At 37.0% G+C, this 23,141-nt stretch overlaps 1 protein-coding gene across 2 annotated transcripts in view; it reads right to left on the bottom strand.

Moving 5' to 3' along the window:
• Positions 1–1,355: 1,355 nt before the first annotated feature.
• LOC100377031 (uncharacterized) overlaps positions 1,356–23,141 on the bottom strand; it is a 43,027-nt gene continuing 21,241 nt past the window's right edge. For both annotated transcript variants that reach the window (XM_085507909.1, XM_085507910.1), the window contains 26 exons: positions 22,907–23,014; positions 21,724–22,089; positions 19,885–20,050; positions 18,973–19,241; positions 18,688–18,830; positions 18,344–18,512; positions 17,060–17,170; positions 16,542–16,868; positions 15,555–15,680; positions 14,409–14,522; positions 11,758–11,856; positions 11,053–11,160; positions 10,778–10,888; positions 9,765–9,872; positions 9,003–9,110; positions 7,173–7,556; positions 6,765–6,884; positions 6,477–6,581; positions 6,183–6,299; positions 5,323–5,476; positions 5,078–5,188; positions 4,081–4,130; positions 3,735–3,900; positions 3,061–3,329; positions 2,627–2,760; positions 1,356–2,298 (listed from right to left, as the gene is read on the bottom strand). In XM_085507909.1, the coding sequence (XP_085364035.1) occupies positions 2,110–2,298; positions 2,627–2,760; positions 3,061–3,329; positions 3,735–3,900; positions 4,081–4,130; positions 5,078–5,188; positions 5,323–5,476; positions 6,183–6,299; positions 6,477–6,581; positions 6,765–6,884; positions 7,173–7,556; positions 9,003–9,110; positions 9,765–9,872; positions 10,778–10,888; positions 11,053–11,160; positions 11,758–11,856; positions 14,409–14,522; positions 15,555–15,680; positions 16,542–16,868; positions 17,060–17,170; positions 18,344–18,512; positions 18,688–18,830; positions 18,973–19,241; positions 19,885–20,050; positions 21,724–22,089; positions 22,907–23,014 (4,232 nt within the window). In that variant the 3' untranslated portion in view covers positions 1,356–2,109. The remainder of the gene's footprint in view (positions 2,299–2,626; positions 2,761–3,060; positions 3,330–3,734; positions 3,901–4,080; positions 4,131–5,077; positions 5,189–5,322; positions 5,477–6,182; positions 6,300–6,476; positions 6,582–6,764; positions 6,885–7,172; positions 7,557–9,002; positions 9,111–9,764; positions 9,873–10,777; positions 10,889–11,052; positions 11,161–11,757; positions 11,857–14,408; positions 14,523–15,554; positions 15,681–16,541; positions 16,869–17,059; positions 17,171–18,343; positions 18,513–18,687; positions 18,831–18,972; positions 19,242–19,884; positions 20,051–21,723; positions 22,090–22,906; positions 23,015–23,141) is intronic.

Raw genomic sequence — 23,141 nt, 5'->3', positions numbered from 1 at the left:
GATTTCGTTAGCAACTGGCCTGTAGCTTCACCGTCGACTCGTTGATAATACTATTCCATCACGTCACTAGTATCAACCATCGCCACGAACAAGTTATATGAAATGAACAGATAATTTTCAAACACACCATATATATATGAGCAGATCAGATTCGTGTATACGGATCATTTTTTAACATGATAGCTTGAGAATTATTTTTTTTAGATTGATAACAAACTGAAACGCCTATATCCTGAAACAATTGCATTTATTTTAATAGGTACAGGATACAACCTATATGAACTAGAGTAGCAAGTAGTGTGTATACGTGGGGAAAATACTTCCAAAACTTCAACTTTGGTTATCCTTCTATCTATTTTGAGGTTGGAAAGAAAACAAGTATTTGCTACTATATTGAATCCTATATTCGTCCAGCGGTAAGGTACAAGTTGAATTGCGGGTGAATAACTCGATGGGAGCAGTCGTACCACTTTTATATACATAGCAAGCAGCCTACAAATTTATGCATATAAAATGAGTAAAAAATTCTGTCTGCCTAAACATTAAAACTATTATTATAATGTGCATGAAAATAAAAGCTTCAAACTCAGAATGAATGGTAGAATGGTAGAGTCACTGCAGAGAATATTATTTCGTTATGATGTGCATATTTTTGTTTTATTATATGTAAAATGTTATGAATCATACTTTTTTTTTAATTCTGCCATCACCTGCATAGTTTTAAATGGTCGAACTCTTATTACTGTGCTTATTTTCGTTATATTTTGTTGTTCAAATGTGTCGGATTGTTTCTTCAGGTGTTTACAATGTTCTGAACATAGCCCCCTCCCTACCCCAACAAAATATCGAACATAGGACATTTTGAACATCCAACATTCTGAACTCATTACCTTCAGAACATCGGACGTCCCGGATAAAGAGCTTTCTGAACTTTCGGACGTTTTGAATATATGACCTTCTGAAAATAGGACCGGAACTAATTATAAGTCAACAGTTACTACGTTCTAAACTGTAATTAAAGGATAGTGGGTGTCATGCCGAGTCCTGGTCGACTCATAAGGACGTATACAACACGTGTGAAATACACTGTTTGGTACATATAAATCGGACACGTGCTGCGCGACGATCACCGCTTTTTAAAGTAAATGCTGCCATCACAATGGGACATTAATAACATGTATTGTCTGACTCGCATGGCTAATGTAACCAGCATGTTATACGCCCCCTTTTGTTGTATATACAAATGTGCCAAATAGAACATATCTAATTATGTGATCATGCAAGATCTTTGAACGAATCAAATTAAAATTATAAAACTATTGTTGAATGCCTACAAAGTAAGGACAGTACTACAGTTTTAGTTTGAAAACTTTACTCTGGGTTGATTACTCAATGTACTACACGTTCCCGTAGCAATTACGTGATTGCACGTAGTCGATAAGATTTGAATTCTGTTACATAGTAAGATTGTATCGTAATACGTTTTACTATTTTGGCATATATCGATTACTAATAAAATCTACACAGCTACAGCACACTTAATTCTCTGATAAATTACATGTTCATGTTGACAATAGAAAATGAACACTGACTGACCACATGATCGTTAAGCTTATTACTCTCTGTTCAAATGAATAATATACATGGGCAGTGTTATGTATATATATACTGATTTGTAAAACTGAGTATGTAACATATCTATAGTCATTGAAAGTCAGAATATAAAATTTGTCTTCTGCTTGTATAACGAATTAAATATATATTGATATAGATTCAGAACGTACAACTGATTCATGGTCGTTGTGGTTGAAAGACAGATCAATTACAAAGAAGAAGAGAAAATCATACGATCTTCATTATGTTAGTGTCATTAGTATAATTTAATTGGTTGACGGTTTGTTGTCAAAATGATTACTACCAGAGGCAGTGTTGTCACTGAAATCGCTACGTCGCGAATATCACAGTATGGCACACCAAATATGAAGGTGTGCTCACAATTATAAATGTTTAAGAGAGACAGTAATTGATGGTCTTATTTCCGAAAAATAAAGTTTTCATAAACAAGAACACCATTTGAAATATGTCTCTTTAATAAATTCACTAACACATTCAGTAAATATTGTCAAGTCTCCGGAAGTCGTCGCCCATTATTTCCTCGTACCAGTCAAGGAAATATGACGCTCTTGCATAAACTAATGGATCACCATGCCCAGCACAGGAAAACCCATAGCTTGTTGCGCCAATCACGTAGAAGCGTTCTGGTGTGAATTCAAAGCTGAGTGGGCCGCCACTGTCACCCTTCAACAAAAGCAAACAAATAACACAAACAAATTAATATGAAACTGATATTAGACTGATGTGTATTAGTGAATTATTGTTCAGTCTAATTGGCCATTGCCGCTACGCAATAGTCATTCTATTTATGATTAGTTTAGTTGACTGTTGGAACCACATTACAAGTCATACATTTATTCAATGATACAGAAAATGAACATAAAAATCCCTGAACATGTTTCGATTCCATTGATCGTTTCTCTGGCAATATACTGTACATTAAATGCCCAGTAAATGGAATTCTCTCTTTTAATGAAAAACTAAACTTATAGTGTATATAACTAGTACTTACAAAACATGCGCCTACGAAATAATCCTTATACGCCAAGCATATCATATCATCTGTTACTGTTATAAGATCAAATTTACAATGATCATTTGGTACGATGGGCATCCGCGCATATTGCATGTGCTTTGGCGTATTTACTGTAGATAAAATACAAGTGTTAGTCAGAATCACGATAACACTTTCTAGCTTAGAACTAAATACTAAACATTTTATTGGGATGTTGGGTTAAAAGCGATCATGGTAAATCTAATCGTGCCACATAAACATACGCCACATAATGTGTGTAAAAAAAACATATAGGCAATAAAAAAACATCATGAAATGTATGTGAGTCCCACAATAGGTGTTCGTTCGCAACAAATACACTATCGGGTACCAAGGTATTTAAACAGGGTATTTACTGTCAACAGGTAAGACTTTTTATATTTTACGCTTACAATTACTATCCCAGGTTTGTCCCCAGCCGGAAATCCAAGCATAGTCACCAGGAACAAATGTTAGGTTTCTTGGTGGTAAACAGGCAGGCCTCACATATATATTGAACTTGAGTGGCTTGCGCAGTTCCAATAGCGCAATATCATTGGAATAAGAAGACAAATCCCATTCGGTGTGCTCATATCTATTTTTAACATCAACGTCTTGACGATACTCATGCTTATCGTTAAAATGCGTGATGCCAGCTACCACTCTAGCGATGTTTACTTCTCTGTGAATATATAAGGTAACAATTTACTAATATGTATACTATATAATAATGAGCTTATTTAGGTATATGCTGGAAAGGCGTCTAGAGGAAAATATCAACGCCAAGGTGGCAACACAATAGGCATGCTGAGCGTGTTCTCGGGCAGGATTTAAAACAGCGTTGCATGCCGGGATTTTAGGTATTCCAAAAAAGAAATTCAATCATAACTGCTGATACCAATTCATGACTGATTTCACTAACTATGTTAATGTTTAACAGATAATACAGTTTAATATTACTATATTATATTTTACATTGCTGATCACACAGATTCAATGCGCCATACAAAATAGTTACTTTGTAGGCGTAAAAGGATTTTTTTTAATTTATATTGATTTACATACTAGTTCCAAAACAAAAACTTACAAACAATGGGCTGCTGTGAGTATCCACGTTCTGGAAATAATAGTACCGCCACATTGAGCTATGTCGTCATCATCTCTTAGCGACACCTGCCAAGGCCAATCACCGTTCGAAGCGTCTTCCCCATTGACTACACGCGGCACCCCACCAGACGGAATAACGCCACATTCTGTGAATAATTATTAGACAATTACTATATGTGTATGGACATCACAAAACACACACAAAAATATTTTCATTTCGAGGTGTTTAATAACAAACGAGATCATGTTTTAGTGTTGCTTAATGTTTATATCAAGTGCCTTAGTGTGTATATATATATATACTGGCACATAAGCGGCATTCTTACCAAACTCTTTACAAGTCACCTGTGCAACTTCCCTCGTAAGACAGGATTCACTGTCAATTAGAACAAGAAAATGATCACACATAAGTTGGAATTATGAACGTGTGTAATCACGTGATCATGTATGACATGAACTTCGCTGTCGCCTACAAGCTGACTACCAAACATAAATGTCATATTCTGTGATCGTTAATACACTAATATTATTAATTCGAAGATTATATGTGTTTACGTGTTTTAGAAGATTATATGTATTTACGTGTTTTAGAAGATTATATGTATTTACGAGTTTTAGAAGATTATATGTATTTACGAGTTTTAGAAGATTATATGTATTTACGTGTTTTAGAAGATTATATGTATTTACGAGTTTTAGAAGATTATATGTATTTACGTGTTTTAGAAGATTATATGTATTTACGTGTTTTAGAAGATTATATGTATTAACGTGTTTTAAAAGATTATATGTATTTACGTGTTTTAGAAGATTATATGTATTTACGTGTTTTAGAAGATTATATGTATTAACGTGTTTTAAAAGATTATATGTATTTACGTGTTTTAGAAGATTATATGTATTTACGTGTTTTAAAAGATATGTATTTACGTGTTTTAGAAGATTATATGTATTTACGAGTTTTAGAAGATTATATGTATTTACGTGTTTTAGAAGATTATATGTATTTACGTGTTTTAGAAAGAGTATATGTATTTACGTGTTTTAGAAGATTATATGTATTTACGTGTTTTAGAAGATTATATGTATTTACGTGTTTTAGAAGATTATATGTATTTACGTGTACGTACTTACGTGTATTCAAATAGTGTACGTACCTACGTGTATTCAAATAGTGTACGTACTTTCGTGTATTCAAATAGTGTACGTACTTACGTGTATTCAAATAGTGTACGTACTTACGTGTATTCAAATAGTGTACGTACTTACGCGTATTCAAATAGTGCACGTACTTACGTGTATTCAAATAGTGTACGTACTTACGTGTATTCAAATTGTGTATGTTTGTAGTCACCATTTGGGTCATCAATTAGGGTGGCAAAACCAATCCTAGGATCGTCTCCAAGGTCGACAAACGACAGACGTTCTAATCCGCTATATTAAATAAATCAAAACAAGTAAGTGACACAAATTCTTAACGCAAACTACACTCGTATTGCTTATTAATTTAATTTTTTAAATACTTTAATATATGATCGTGATTGTGCTTCCTCCATGTGACTACTTACTCGAATCCCATTTCATTTGTTCTACACATGTAATCACCATAACCTTCCATGGATGATTCCACCCCACCACCCGCATTACAAAGTGGATACCAAGTACCACCGAAGTTCACAAGAAACATGTCTGTCAGTCTTTCGCTCAAGTCACCAATCGTTACTAAATATCGGACAAAATAAAAATAAAACATTATCCATATAAGTACATCCACGACTATTCTTGACAAAGTTTGCAAGGAAAGTTGCGACAGTATTGATGAAAAGGAATGATACATGATTGCTGTAAGAAAAATAACCGATCAGTTGAACAAGCTAAACTAAGATCCTCAAATTTTAAATCTGACTCTTTTTTATTTGTTTTCATCAGAAGAGTACCCTTTTATTATATGAACGTGAAAATCAACCAAACAACAAAAACATTTACGAACAAAAACATGTGAGTTGCTCTTTCACTTTTGTGGTTTTATGGTTTTTTGTGCTATGGTTTCATATTCATATGCAGCCAGCAATACGTTCACAGTCGGCTGCTATGCCCACCAGCCATTGAAACTTGTAGCATTGAGTGAAAAACAACGTCCTCGAGATATGTGGTCATATAAGAAGAGTTTTGAGTTCCTGGTTTGCTACCTTTAAATAGCGCACGTTCACGAGATGGAGCGGGATATAACCAGTCGTACGTGGGCCCAGCAATACTTTACTAATGTTTGCACGGCTACCAGGATGTTATAAATTATACTTGTGCGGTGAAGCCGGTATAGTAAAATACCTGCATCAAAAAGCACATTCCTGGTAGCCGGAAGTGCACCAACGAAAATAAATAACCCGGAACTCACTGTTGTTTTCCTGTCACTATTAAGTATACATACCACAGTTATGTTCGTCCGATCCATCCCCACAATCCACAACATCATCGCACATGGATGCGAGCGGTAAGCAAGAGTCGTCGTCAGGGCATAATATCTCATCAGTTGAGCATACCTTTCCTGAGAATGTTAGTAACATAAATGTTAAGCCTCTATTGCCCCAATATTCTAACACAATCATCATTATCATCATCATCATCACCACCATCACTTAAATGACTGAACTTCATTGATATAGACGACAATAACAAAATATCTCTCAACTAATCTGGAAAGAAGAACGCGGTTTAAACTTACCACATATTTCGTCGCTATCGTCTGTGCAGTCAAAAACCCCATTACACTGGTAGAAAAGTGGTATGCAACCACCGACATGGCAATCAAACTCCCAATCTCTACAAGCTTAAATAAGATATAATTATTATTTTGTGATGTGCACCTTTCGTCCAAATAAATAAACATCTTGATACCATAGAGCAGAATATATTCAAGCATTTGAAAAATCTGATTCTACATTCTTAGTACATATGCGCGTAATGTCTGTCGGTCTGTCCGTCCGTTCGTCCGTCCGTCACATAGTCTTACCTATTCTACAAACACCGGGTATATCTTCATCTGAGGAGTCACCGCAATCGTTGACGTCATCGCAGAAGTACGAGTGGTCAATACATTTATTAGTAGGACATACATAACCCGTTGTACATTCTGAAACAGATTCCGAAGTTAGCACGAAATTAACTTATTAAGAAGTTATGGATGTATTAAATCACATACACTGTAAGGTGTGGTGAATATTCAATCCAAGATTGCACTGTTTTCGTACATGATTCATGGCGAAAATAAATCTATATGCATAATTATATGTGTACTAGGAATATTTGCTCTTTCAAATAATCTGACAAATACATGCAATACTCAATAAAAAAATAGTAATTTGTATGTCGAGAGTTAAAGTAAAATTATACTTGATTTTTCATCAAGATAATTACTAACCTTGCCCGTTTGAAACACTCACTGTAAAGCTGAACCCCTCGTCTGTAATGCTGTAGTCCGATTCAAAACGAAACCACAAGGTGTCGCCGTGGTATGTGAAACTACGCACTGTTTCTAGAGACCCACTTAGAGAGCTTATTTGAGAAAGCTCGTTGGTAGGATCAGATCCTGCACCAACGTAGAGGAAATCGCAACAATCTTCAGTGCTGAAGAACGTGAATTGTACAGAGAGATATTGTACATCATCAAAGTCGTTTGCTGGCTTTACGATCCAAGTACAAGTATGCTGATCAGCGTATTGGTCAGGAAATCCCGGCGACGTGATTGTAACTGTTTCAATTACCTCACTTAAAGTGTAAACTTCTAGGCATTCCTCTATATTATCTGTTGGAAATATACAATTTGCATACATTTACATGCATGTATTTAACAGAAAGTATGTGTGGCCCCTCCCGTGTATCGATGATGGTAAAGACGATCCGAATAAACATTAGATGCTATAGGCTGTTGAGATCTCGTTGAGAACGAGACAACCACGAGACTTGATTTTACTACCAAATGGTGTTTAATTATCTCAGTGCACGCGATGACGGAGTAGAATAGAACAGTATTTGTGAGACAAAGTGAGTCTCGTTGTGATCGCGCTCTCAGCGAGATTGTGACGGCCATGTGTGTCTCATGTTTACGGGCAAACGAGTTCGGTGGCTTCATTTCGCTGTTCGGATAGCGCTTCTAATCGTTTTATTCAACACGCTAAATTGAGATTATGTGTATATTATGTAAATGACTAAGGTGTGGACAATTCGCTACATCATCCTCAAATAGCAGTGATGTAAAGTCATATTCTTCTTCTTAATTGCCAACTAAATTATTGGTCCTAAAACGTATGGTCTACATCTTTTTAAACGCTTTTTAAACGCAGATTTTTGTAGGATCATTTGTTTGTGATATGTATTAATTTCACCAATTAGTACCACATTGGAGGAGGGTGGTATTCATATATTTTAATATTTACATACGGTCCGACTCGACCAAGGATAGCAACCCTAGTTTTTAAGTCACTTAACAATTTAGCACCTCCATATATGAGAGAAACGTTAACATATACCAGAGATACGTATACAATTAACACCAAAATACCGTGTGGCGCGGATCGCGTGGACGGGTTTCATGTTCTCTGCACGTAATAAGCTCGGTTATTAAGCATCCTTTTTGGGGGATGCCCGGTGGCCGAGGGGAAGACGTGTAGTGGCGTGAAGCTAGGCGATTAGGTGCCGTACGCGAGCGCCGGTTCGAGTCACGCACGCAGTACGTGTTTACTATAATTAGACATAGTCTTTACCTTGCCGTTAATTCGGTGTAACCATCATGCTTACAATTAACACCAGGTCAGCAGTTCGCAACAATCTGTATATCAAGTCAGGACTAAAACCACACAGGGTAGTTTTTTTTAAGAAAGCCTGTCCATTGCAGGAGCACATGTTTAGAACAGGAGAGTAGGCAACCAGATAGAATTATTTTTTTTAAACAGATATTAAAAAAATAATGCATTTTAACCACATTCAATTTTAGTTTGCATTTGTATATAGTTTGTTGGTCATATTAATTACATTCTCTACATGTGTATTATGCTTATTTGGGGGACATAGGGAAGATGAGTGAAAAATAACTATGTTATCCTCGTTAAAAAAAGTTTAAAGCTACGAGCTCTTCAAATTAACAAACAAAAGACGATTCACCAGTCATACGAATAGTAGATGTCTAATAATTCTAATAATCGTATGTTAAGTAAGTAGTACTACATTTTCTACTAGTTAAGCGAGTACTTACCACAGTCTGATTCGTCGCTGCCATCCAGACAGTGTTTCTTACCATCACACCGTCGAGAATTTGTAATACATTCACCAAAATTACAACGGAACTTACCCTCGGGACAAACTATATGAATAATCAAAATAAAGGTGTATTAAAAATTTGAATTCTTATCAAATTATGATATTTCTTTTTCATTTTCATTTCATGTATCTTCATACAAGTATGATTGCCAAACTATTTTTCGCACGAAATTAAGGTCAAGTAACCAGTACAATTGTTGCTACTTTCTCATAGGTCAAACGACTTTATTACCAAAGAACATTACGTCATTCATATGCAAATTCGATCAAGGCGATTACGTATGTTGAAAATTTCCTAGTATTTAAAGCGGGCGGGTCGTCACCTGCGCACGCGTGGGAATTGAGCCCCCAGGCGATGATAACAACACACGCTAAAACGCAAGACGCTTGTTAGAACAATGACACGCTATGGCCATCTGACGCATGCGCAGGTGACGACTCTCCCACTTTAAATACTCAGTTGCTCGATTGTGTAGTGATAGATAGATATATTGAAGACTATTTCATGGAATATGGCACGGCGATCTACATTGAACTGAACAACGGAGTGAATATGAGGATGTTTTCCGGCAGAAAATACCACATATTACTTAAATCCGTTACATGTATGTCATACGGCAGCTATTACATGCTGAATGAATAGCGAAAAATGATTGAATAATAGGAATAGCAGTAGATGACCATAAAGAGAACTCACCGCAACCTATTTCGTCACTTCCGTCTTCACAATTGAGAATGCCATTACACACCCGAGATATAGGAATACAGTCGTAATTATTGCACGTGTATTCGTGTTCACCGCAATCTGTGGAGATATGTCGCCAACAATTGTCAACATTCCGGTTCTAACAACTTGATGAAGTGTCTAGTTGGTTCTGATTACCATCTAGTGTAGGTGAATGCTCTGGTCGCTTGTAAAATATTACTCCACACATCCCTACATCTGCTCAGATACCTCAAAGTATGCAAATTGCGTCAAGGCAGCTCTTTGCTGTTTATTTACTTTCATGTCTATCCAAGATGGTGGCCCTCATACAGCAAATATCGGTAAATTTGTCGCACTTATTTTATTATCACGTGTACGATAGCCGATGTGATGAACTTGACTATATATAGTTCGAGACATTACGCACTAACATCAATAAACCGCCGATCTTTCAGTACACTGAACGCAACCATGGGCTTCACCTATCTAGATTGTTATCAATTTGCCTACCTTTAGTCTTGAAACTTTTGTATTATTTCGACCCTCAACATTCTAGTCGTAAAATGTTGCCTGATTTTGCTCATTAAACATCTAAATTTATTTTAACGTCACGATGAATGGCGAGGTCACATTTTCGTCTTAGTGAAAAACTCGAGGCGTACGGAAAACATACAACTATCACCCCATTAGTCGGGGGTATTGGCATAGACAGGTTAACAGCGTTCTACATTCATCAACCAACCAACATTGCAATCATCCACTGACCATACGAGTGAAATCAGGGCAACTTTCCCGGTCAGTATGCAGAATGAAGGCATGATAGAAAGGTAACCAAGCCCAGCTTATATTGCTGTATTTATCAAGATAATATCCGACACAAATTTTCAAAATTATTATCAAAGTTTTCTTTACTGTCTCCTTTATTTATGGCCAGTTTAAAAACATTCAGTTTGTTCCTTTTCGAGTATGCAATATGATGTGGAGCGCATGGGTGGCAAACTTACGATCACAGTCCCACTCGTCACTTCCATCAGAACAGTCCTGCTCACGGTTACAATGCATCCAGAGTGGTATACACGTGTCATCAGCACACTTCCACTGCCAGCTCATACAGACTATAAAACAAATGGTCGAGAAATTCATTGCCATGGTTTCATGGGTACCCTTTAGGAACTTTATTTCGTTCTTGGGTATGTTAAATTCGCAAAGGTTCGGTCAACCAACGGTGGCTGGTATCATGTAATATACAGTAAAATCGGATAATTATAAATATGCTTACCACAATTAAGTTCATCGCCACTGTCAGGGCAGTTGTCAATACCGTCACAGACATAGTTCAGATTAATACATGAACCATCATTACACTCATATTCATACTTAGAACACGCTGTAAACAATGTATTATGACATATGTTAATTAGGGATTATATCCTTAGTTGGACTATTGTGGGTTCACTGGGGGGAGTCGTCACCTGCGCATGCGTCAGATGGCCACAGCGTGTCATTGTTTACAAACAAGCGGTACCCATGAGCCTTTGCGTTCCTAGCGTGCGTTGTTATCGTCGCTTGGGACTCTACTCCCGCGCGTGCGCAGGTGACGACCCTCCCGCTTTAAACTCTTTTGGATCATCGTGAAGAATTGAACAGTTACACGTTTATCGCTGTATCGATTATCAAGTGATATAGGGAGAGAGGAAACGTAACTGTCACTGACTATTCAGAAAACAAAATTCTAGGCGTGATATAATTACACGTACCGTGAACTCGTCAGAGCAACTCACGACTACTGCGGAGAGTAGCCTTAGCGTTTTGTTAATTTTGTTTAGGGAGTTTGGTTACCAGGCTATATGAAATCCTGAGTTGTTTGGTGTATACTAAAGATATCGTGCGCAATGATTCGAACGAATTTACGCAATGATGATGTAACAGAATATCACGTTTAATTTAATCCCACAATTTGTTTAGAATCAGACAAACAACTTACCGCATTGTCTTTCGTCGCTCCTGTCAGCGCAATCGTTAATGCCATCGCACACAAACTTCTCCCATACACTATATTCTTCATCATCACATTGAAACATAACTAGAACAGAAAATATTCCTTGCATTGTCAGTCATTGTTTTCACTCGTCTTGTTCATATTTGAACTCACCTCTTGTTCAAATAATGGCTGACTGTGTGGTAAGTGTAAACAAACGTTCTAGAATAGGCGGTTATTTTTTAACAAACTACATGAAAACAAATATAAGGAAATAAATATCATGAAATTAAAATTTGATTGAATTGTTATTTCTCATATGAGAACACACACAATAGTCAAAACCAAATATTTTTCATAATTATGCACCCAGTGAAGTGACTTGACATATTTGATGATTTGTCCCTACATGATTGTGTTAATTATACAGCCAGGTATGAAGACTGTGTTTGCAAAGAGAATTACTTCGGCTGAATCATTGCCAAACTAGATAAGCAATGTCATTAGCATAATTCCAGAGGCTGCTGTAGTATTTATTGTTATTATTGTTTGTTTCGTTTGGTAACTAATTATTTATTGCATAACTATTTTGCTTATAATAATATTAACTCTATTATTTTCTCAATATTTCGTTTTCATTATAGACAAGTTCCGTATCAATTACTTGACGATTATCCACAGTATGGTAAATTCAAAATTCAAATTTATTGAGAGGTAAATGTGGCTCTGTTTTTTTTGTAGATGAAAACAAGAACATGATATGGGAAGGATTATTCATGCGAAATTCAATTTTTTGAAAGCCGTTAAGTATTATTAAAAAGAATACGGAAAAGATAATAAAAGCTGGATTTCATAGTACAGTACCTAATTTGAACAGGCTCAGGAAAAAAGCAAGGCAATTTTTGCCACTTGAATCAACATTTTGACTAGTGTATCTAAGAGAGATTGGCCAGCCACAGGCAGTGATAGGTCATTACATATTCTCTCTGATCTCTGATCTCCAACACAAATATTTGGAGAAAAGAAGAGCACTGTGATGCACTGCCTTAACATTGATATGATAGCAGTATTACATGTTTACTTTTGGAGAGATCCAGGTACCTTAATTACAGGGACTTCATGGTTTAACAGTCGACTTGACACAGAGTATGGTAGTACTATGTACCAGTTAGGGAAGCGTGATGCAGTTTTAAGAGCTGAATTTATGAGAAAACGTTCACAAGTCAGAGGGATTGGACTAGGTTGACCCCATTCGAACCCCCACTTGCTAACCAGCTTGCCGCTTTGGGGGAGACAAAATGTTAATCAGAATATGAGTTATCAACACGCACAAAGATAAAGATCAAGCTAAGTCTCAATAAAGCAACAGTAGATAGCTTGATATGAGCAGCAGTCTACACTAGTGTAGGACTTAAGCACTCAATAATGACTAACAGGTTGTGGTGAAAATGTGAATAACCATATTACATAAGGACTTGGACATGAATGTGGGGCCAAGAACGTTTTATGGAAATTGAAGAACAATTATAACAGATAATCTATGGGTCTTATCTGTAGTCAAACACGGCCACAAAATTAAGTTTGCTAGTCAATTCCAGTTGACCATTTCATTAATGTCAATGAGTCTACCATCAGATCCACTACTGACAGGTAAAGTACTATAGAACCAAGATGAAATCATAGACCTGGAGATTTCACTACTCTCAATACTCAACATACAACTAAGAACTCGAATGAGTTCATGGAAATGACGTCGTCCATATGGGTGAGTGTTCCCCATGCAGCTCTAAGAATGTGCCAAAACAATAGTACTCTAAACCCAGGGATGATGGTCGCTGTTGGGACACAATTATCATAGACTCCGCAAAGTCTGGCTACCCTGTGTTTGTGAATGGATTATCTAACACAAGGCAGCGATCAGAGATCAAATTATTGATTCATTCTATACCATTATGAGTATCATGGACGCTTCAAAAACGCCACATGGACATTCTGGAAAAGTGTAATACTAGATTCATTACATAGGCCTCATTATAAAACATTGAAATCATCAACTCTTGGACATTTGACCTGTACGATAGTTCTCTTACTCACACGGGCCTCGGGCCATCGGCGAAGCGAGATAGCCGCCCTTTCATTTTCCGATCGGTGCACGCACTGGAGTAGTCATTGAAGACCAGACTTGATATTTTGGCCAACAAAAATTCAATCCCTCGCTCACGCAAATTGTGGCATCAAGGAACATGTGGAATCGATGCCTTGTTAAGCGCTGTACATGTATTAGTTTAAGATCAGAGGGAATATAAAATATATGTTTCTCTGATATGCAGAAAGATAAACAAGACACAGCAGCATCAGTCACGACTATTCGCCATAGGGCAAAGCACTTTATCACCCAAGCTAAGACATGCTCAGACACGGACACCCCCACACCATTATATTCACCTTGTCAGGAAGTTGACACTGGTTATCAAGACATTTGCGTCAATATCTTAGTTTAATTATAGCCCCCCCCCCCTCCTCCCCGTTTAGATTTAGAATTAACTTTTGTGTTGGTTCAGGAACACCGGCAGATCACCGGCAGGTTCGTTTTTAATCGACGTGCCAGACGTTTAATTTCACCTGACTCTTAATTGATTAACTAATAAAGTACATACCGCATTGCAACTCGTCTGTTGCGTTCGGACAATGGATTTCATCATCACAGATATTACTTCGCTGTATACATGGCCCGTCATCATAACACCGCAAACCACGAGTCACGTGACAACCTATAAAATTAAACGTGACGTCACTAATTAAGCATTACGTTATGTGATAAATTATTCACAAAGATGTTCAATTTAGAAAAAACAAGTAACAAAAACTGAAATATGGACAGACGTAACTGAGTGGAAATATTCTGTTTCATTTAACTTGTTCAGACCAAAAACTTCCTTTGAGATTTGCAGCAAATCGCCGAAAAGTCACAGAAAAGTAAGCCGTTAGTTTTTTTAAAAGTCTGATCACTTATGTCTTTCTATAATTACGTCAGTTCAAGAATATTTCTGCATACATTCCACATGCACATACATATGCGCGTTAAGCCATTCTGTGCACGTTTTGAACGTCTGTGCTCAAGTAAGCTCAAGAGGTTAAGTCAATAAAATAAACAGTCAGTGTCGATATAGTAGCAATTACTGACAACTCAAATTCTACATTGGTATGTCTCTAACGCATACTTTTTGGCTATTTAGTTTTATGGACTTAACAGCCCTCGAAACAGCGTAAATAATGTATCGAGTTGTCCTCGTAAAGGTGTGTAGGGCGAAGCGTGACACCAACAGAATATTTGCTGCCGTACTCAACAAAGGAGCTCAGTACTAAATACAAAGGAAAGTTTAAAGAAATATTTTTTTTTCAAATTTAGGTAGTTTTAGGTAGAAATTTTCATATGTATATTTTTATATCAAATGTTTTAAAGTGTATATTCAAGCAAAATTACATAATCCGTAACCGAAAAACACTTGAAAATATTGGCTCTTACCTGCAAGCAATTAATGTCGACATGAATATAGTACCATATAAATATAATATAATAAGAATTAGTAAGTAAATACTATAAGTATTTATAAATTTCACAATTCACACTGAAACAAAAAAGTAGCCGATGGAAAAACACTGGTAAATTTCCAAATGATTTTAATGCGCTCGTTGATTGGCTGATTGAAATTTATAAATATTTACAAACATGGAGGCAACGGGTTCATTGTGCCGAAGGGATTACCGTGTACTTTATATGTGTAAAGTAATTATTAACTTACTGCAGTTTAAGTCGTCCGTCCAGTCGCCGCAGTCGTTAGCCTCATTACAGTATAACTCATTTGTATCAAAGCAGAGGGTGTTTCCACACGAATGAACGACATCATCGATGAGGGCACTGCAGTCGTCTGTGAAATTTATACATGTGTGTTTATTAAAGTTGTTGCATCTAACCTATTATAATGTTATTTTATGTGAGGGACTTGAGAGTGGGAATTGGCGACGAGCCTCGTTTTCAAATGCAATAAATGACTGATAGTGAACAGCAACTTTGAAACTCAGATATAAACTATGACAATATGCATATACCAATTTCAAACATCGTTGTAGCAAGCGTTTCACGAGCACTATAATTTTAAAAATCTCTGGTCTTTCCGCGTCAGAACCAAAGATTTCGCGAATACATCTTTATTAGATAAATGAATTATCAAGAAACTTAACAATTGCCACGGTTGGATCAGGCTAATGACCTGGCTTGTCAAATGTAATTTACTGTCTCTCAGTAGTATTACAATGTTGTAGCGGGTCGAGGCTGCACACATATATGATGACAATATCGTTTCGCGCGACTTTCTAGAAGGCACCAATCAGACTAAAACCAACGGCAACAAAGCGCAATACATGTTTCATAAGTTTCGATTGATAAATGGGCGAGTTAATGATATTGTTCTGTTCAAAAAGTAACAAGTACGTAATACTCTATTTCAAGATCATTGGAAAAACTATCTGAGACAAACACTAACAACTTCTTCCACAGAATCCCACATTTGAGGCAATATTTGTAAAGTTGGCTAGCGATTTAATGATCATCGGGAAATTTGCATTGCACAACCTGATTTTATCAGATTTTAGATTTAGGTATTTAAGCCTCCGTAGACAGCATCGACGTTTGTTATTTTGTAATGTAATACACAGAAATCTTCGATAAAACCAGTAAAAATAACAACCAATCAGTTATTAACGTTAAATTTGAATGGAGTAATGCTTACCAGCTGCAGTCAGAACTGAAATCATGCCAAGATCGTTATTTCCATCTCCGTTAAGTCCCGATAGTTTCATCCACATCGAATTAGTGGGTGATACAATGGCTCTTGGCAGTGCATTGAGAATTGTACCAGATACGAGTATGGAAGAGCGGTTTTCGGCATCACTTCCAGTGCCCAACGTGTGATAAAAAAAAATTGAGCCAGCAGCAAAAGTAAACCCAACTCGGTGCCCATCTTCTGTTGACAGTTTCCAAATGCATTCGGAAGTGTCGTCGGGAATCGTAAGATTGAGTACGCCCTCTTGGACAGAAACTGAATATTCCATTGTACCTATGATGAAACAGGAGCATTAACATTAAATCCGGTTGGTATTATTCTTAGCTGTTGAGGTGAGTCACAGGAGAAATGGACCCTCAACTTCAGCATAAATTGAAAGCAGAATAAGCCATGCATATCGACAAGAATTATATTTTATAAAAGGTATCCGTATTGTTGTTTATTTTTTACATATTGATACTCACATATACTGCAGTCGATTTCATCAGAGCCATCAATACAGTCTCCTATTCCATCACATACCCACTGAAAAGGCAGACAAGATCCATCAGAACATTCAAAATCATCCCCGCATGCTGAATGAAATGAAATCATGATTAGAAAAAAAAACATAAGTCAGCTTTGAATGTTAAGAATGACCAAATACAAAGCACAAGTACACTAATTCCCATAGGCGATACTGGTAAGGCTTGGTTCTATTTCAGTGATTAAGAAAATGAACATTCACATTAAAATATGATGCATTGTTTTATTATTTCATTTTTTTTCTTGATTTATTAAACACTTGTTACTGATTGTTGTTTTTATTTCATATACTTTGTTTTGTGGGCTTTACACTACATATCAGTGAATAAATACTATATTAAAATAAAATTACAAATTATGAATACAACTAATAAAAAGCAAAATATTGTCTTGTTTTATAAGCAGTTTGATCGGAATTCATAGTTTTCAATACCGAGCATATTACTGCACATATATACAATGCATCATGGGAGAGAACTTCCTATGTATATAATAATCAATTATTATTATACTGAAAACTTTTTTTATACGCTAATTTGTCATTCCATATCACATAGCTAAATTTTCAGATATGAAGATTATTATTACCATTGAACACGATGTAAAAATGCTAATTGTTCGGTGACTATATTTTTATATGCTAATGCATGAACTCATGATAATTTAAGGTAGCTAGCTCCCTGGCCGCTTTAAAATCAAAGATGGCGTCTACCCAAACCACAAACAAGATCACGTCATTATGCACATCGGATCAACGATACTAGTGAATTTCAAACCCTTTGACATTTTAGTTGCCTAAACAAACCTTCTCATATGCAAATAATATGATACGACATAGATTTAACCTTTTCAAGAAAACGTTCAGCCTTGAAATAAATTTGTAACTAAATTGTAATTACGCTAAAAAATTACTTCTCATAAAAAAACGATGGTTCATTAGTAGTCTTGTTGAAAACAAACGAAGTACAATAATTTCTCTCCATTATAATAGCTGGTCACTGACGACAAAACCTTACCTTATCTAATACAATAGTATTGTTTATTACAATGGCGCTGGCTATTCTAATCGTATTGTATAGTACAATGTTGTTGTGCTTTTCAATAGTAGTGTGTTTTAATACAATACTATCGTATATTACACCGGTATTGTCTGTTACAGTGGTATTGCTGTTTATTACAATAGTGACGTCTATTTCTATACCAAAAGTATTTTTCAAACATACCTTCCGCGGTGATGTCATCGATGGTTTCGTATATCCAATCGTTAGCGGCGCTCACAGACGCGTAGACGCCAGACTGCTCCCCACACTCAAGTCCCCAACTTGTAATGCCTGCTAGATACCACCTTCCTTCACGTTGTATCGGACATACAAGAGGACCACCACTGTCGCCCTAATTACAGTAAATTTGTCGAATATCAAACAGGTTTATTTTGTGAAAGTTGACTATGGTATTCAATGGATAATCAACCGTTAATGTCATTTCAAATCGCCCGGGTTCCGCCTCGGATATATTCTACACAAATCATAGTTTAACTCTATAATCGTTAGAAACACTGAATGCATACCAAACATGAATCGGCTCCGCCTCGGATGTGTCCTGCACATATCATACTGTATGGATCAAAGTCCCCTGGATAAATGCTCTGACAGATACTTTGACTTTGAATTGTCAAGCCCACCTCCTGTAATATGTGGGGAGTCACTGTACCTTGAAAAATGTGAAGATTATAAATATAATATGTGAGGAGTCTCTTAACAACAACACATTTCCTTTTATCAAAACGTTTTTGTTATTCATTCTCTGCTGATGCATTACATACATTTCAAACTTGGTCAACTGCTTTACTTACCATCACTTTGGGTGAGTCCCCAGCCCGTCGTGAAACAGAAGTGGTTTTCTTCGAACAGGTCGTCAGATGATGGTAGGCAAGCTGGTCTGACATAGTCGTTATATTCTAGTGGTGCGTCTAATTTTAAAAGAGCCAAGTCGTAACGATGGTTTACGTCGTCATACAGGGGGTGTGTGTGTACTTCAGAGATTCCCCTTGAAATACCGTCTTTGTCGCGATCATCAACGATTCCAACGGTAACAGCGATTTGACCACTGCCAATACCAGAGCTAAATAATGACGACATTTTGGTTGAAAGTGATGAAATAAAAACAAAGAAATAATAATTAAAACAGTATTTCTTCTACCCTAATTATGCACAAAAATATTGAGGTGTCGGCGAGTAAGGGTGTTTTAAACAACATTCGCCTTTGAAGAGTGTTAGATTATCACTGCCTCAGTGATACACGTATAATTAGTATTATTTGTAATTTCAGATTATTTGCCACATGGTTTATTTGTCATATGGATCAGACTATTTGTGACTCGAATCATAATTTTTTTCACATATATGTATATGAATATTTTCCACATATAATATTTTCCATATACATTAGACTATTTTCCTCATGAACGTGTTTACGCTATAGAGTAGACTGCCACATTTGTTTGCCTTATGAACCAGACCATTTGCCACACGAACGATACTTTTTGTCTTATAGATAAGCCTAGTTGCCATATGGATTATTTTTTTGCTAAACCAGAAAATACAACACACCATTCCTGACGAGAACGGCCAATGCAATCGTGTGCACATGCATAATTGGAGGTGAAATTGTACAATAATAAACTGTGATTTATTGCAAAGTCAATTTCAACTATCTCTACGTCATACTACTATCAAACAATGTATGTATGGACCTTTTTACTTACACGCAATGAGCTGCTGTCAGTATCCATAATTCACTGATTATAACTCCTCCGCATAAATCGTCTCCTGGGTAAAGTAAGGCCTGCCAAGGCCAGCTTCCTTTGGTGGCGTCACTTCCGCCAATTACACGGTCTTCTGGTTCATATAGAGTGCGAGTTCCACATATGGCTATAGCACAAGCAGAAATATGAATTAATTAACCTCACAACATTCCATTACAAAATGTTATATTGATAATTTAAATTACGTCTATTTAGGAAACACAATGGGGTGTTGTGAGGGAGCAGCCCGAACAACTTTCCGATGACCGGTGGTGTTAGCTACTTTACACTGACTGTTTAAATTTAAAGCGCGGTGGTCGTCGAGCAGCGCGTGTTCGAATTTCATGCAAATAAACAATGTATTTTAAATGCGTTGTATACGTCGCTATGAGTCCCATATCGAACAGGATGCGGCACGACGACTGCCGCCCTTTAAAGTTCAAAGCAGGGTCAACATATTTGCCTCAACCAATTATTCTCCAACGTATATCATCTGTTGACACGACTTCACTACTTGAAATAAATCCAAAACAACACACTGGAAATTTTCGACAACGGCTTATAATTTTGCAGTGGAAAATTTTGACCAGTAACACCATGACTTGCCTCTCATTATTGCAAACAATTATGATGAAATTGTTTTTGCGTATCTGTTAATCGACTTAATTAGTTGATTACGAGTGAATGGCTGTGTTATGTCTGGCATCGTTTAGGCCATGTGAAGTTCTGGACGGAACTTGGTTCAGTGATTTGGAACTAATTACAAGATAACCGTCGCTATCCGGACTACTATTTCTGACAGTTAGTATTTGCAGTTATTAATGTAGTGAACGATTAATCAAAAGATATGACGTGTTCAGTACTTAGTGTGATTGGCTTTATGATTGAAAGTTACGCCCTAGAGTCTTTTTACTGCTTTGTAATTGGTTAAGGTTTTGAAAATGAATAAAGTTGTTTTTGTTGGTCTTGGCGAGTACACCAGAACAGACGCAGTCCCGGAGAGTCTTGGGGCGAGTCTTGACGCAGTCTAGAGGCAGTCTTGGGCCAGCCTTGCGATAGTCTTGGGGACTTTTCCCCAGGGCGCTGTGTCTTATAGAGTGCTCGACTGACCGACTAAGACGAGAGTTGAAACGTATTTCGTTGTGTGTGTCTTATTTGACTGTAAGGTTTAAGTGACTTTCCCGGTTCCGCACCTCAAATGGACGCGATAGAGAGACGAGACGAGATTCCCCCTGACACGTGTGGAGAACCCTAGAGGAGAAGAATTTCCCCCTGATACAATCACCAGCTGCAACGCTGTCTCTGACTGGCTGCTCGCGTTGTTGGCCACTTTGGCCGTGTATAAATGTAAAATTCTTTTTTTTTTAAACCCCAAAGCCGTCCGTCGGCTATTAGAAGAGCAATTTTTGTGACGTGGGTTAACAAATTAGCGGTTTGTTATTCCTGATCAATTCATTATGTCCTTACTCCACAAGCCGCCGACATCTAACATAGTCAGATGACATACAAGTGGTTAAAGCGGAGGGGACGTCACCTGCGCACGCGCGGGAATTGAGTCCCAAACGAAGATAACAACACACGCTAAATACGCAAATGACACGCTATAGCCATCTGACGCATGCGTAGGTGACGACTCCCCCGCTTTAATGTAATAAATTTAACTAATTTGCTGACATTTACTCACAAGGGGCGGTAATCGTCGGATCTCCCATCGCCAATTTAGTTGCATTTATTATAGTTGCACTTGTACGTCCAGGATGGTCAAGAACAACAAGAAAAATAATGACTAGCATCGCTCACCCTCAGTATTAATAGTAATATACTCCCTTCCCAGACATATTGTAGGGTCTATGGAGTCCGGCAAGACCGTACAGTTGACTGGCCAATCAATTCCTCCAGCACGAAATATAGGTTCACAGTAATGCTGAGCTGTTACGCAGAAGCCTCTACATGGTGGCCTGTACTGACCGTTACTAGTGCATTCTGGGGCAAACAAGGAACACATGAACGTGTCGATGTACTGAAAGCATCCGTCATACGGTCTGATTGTCGACATGAATCGCTGGAACGCGTTCGCAGAAGCGAAATTCGTCAACCCATCACTGGGACCTGAATACGAGTTATATGGAAGGTTTCGACACTCCTCGATTGTCACGTCTCTACAGTCTGAAATAAAATAAATTGATAGGTTAGGCATGATTTTACCAAATTTTATCATTGATACTTGCACTTCTACTTCTGATAAATATTTCATATAAAAATATATGTTTATTTTGTGATTGGACAATGTCACAGAGCCAAGTGTTTTGTCAATATAAACGGGTGTATACTCGACTGGTGAGCCAATGACCCTTGACCATTACCTTCCTATTTAGATGTAGAATAAAACACCGCAATTATCGCATTTTATATTTTCTAGCATGTCCATGTTAAAGTTGTGTTGTCGACAAAATTTATACGCTTTTTCAAATTTTGAAGGACTTGGCCAAAATCAAATCTTAAAGTTACGGCGTTCGCGGGTTTTAGTGATCTAAATTTGTTTATTGTCATCATTAAAATAGATCCCATCACACATTGTTAATCGAATTCTGTTTCGGCCTAGAAAATAAATAATTTTCCAAGTTCATTCATTGAGACGCAGTGTTAACATGGGTAAAATGGCCGCCTAATAAATTCAAAATGGAGGAATCTAATGGTTATACAAGAATCGACTTAAAAGTCTGGTGCGTTCCAATATAGTCCATCTTTGATCGCCGAGCATAAAATCCCTCGTACGATGTGGTTACTTGATGACACCCTGTAGTACTCGAAACCCGATCACAACCGAATTCATGGAATTATTCGGTGTTGTTCGGTTATTGCCTAGGTGGACATCCTGCGAATGTTGAAGCTGTTGCATTTACAGTATACAAACAACTTAACATGTCAAAATCTCGAAGAAGAATTGTGCATACAAATACAACATCGGATAAGGTGTACTCACCACAGTTTTTGCCAGCCCATCTAGATGGACAGTTACACGAATAATCTCCTATGCCATCAATGCAAACTCCACCATTCTGACATGGTACTGGATCACATTCATCGATATCTGTAAATCATAACAATATATATGAAAAATCTATCACCAATATTTAAAATTATACTTCTTATTTAATATTTTGCCATTCATTCATTTTTTGTGATCAGGGTTCCTTTAAAAAAAAGTCCTGTAAACT

Source organism: Saccoglossus kowalevskii, chromosome 14 (genome assembly GCF_978046115.1).
Source record: "Saccoglossus kowalevskii chromosome 14, keSacKowa6.1, whole genome shotgun sequence".
NCBI classification, from domain to species: Eukaryota; Metazoa; Hemichordata; class Enteropneusta; family Harrimaniidae; genus Saccoglossus; species Saccoglossus kowalevskii.
This window is presented reverse-complemented; position numbering and strand designations above follow the sequence as displayed.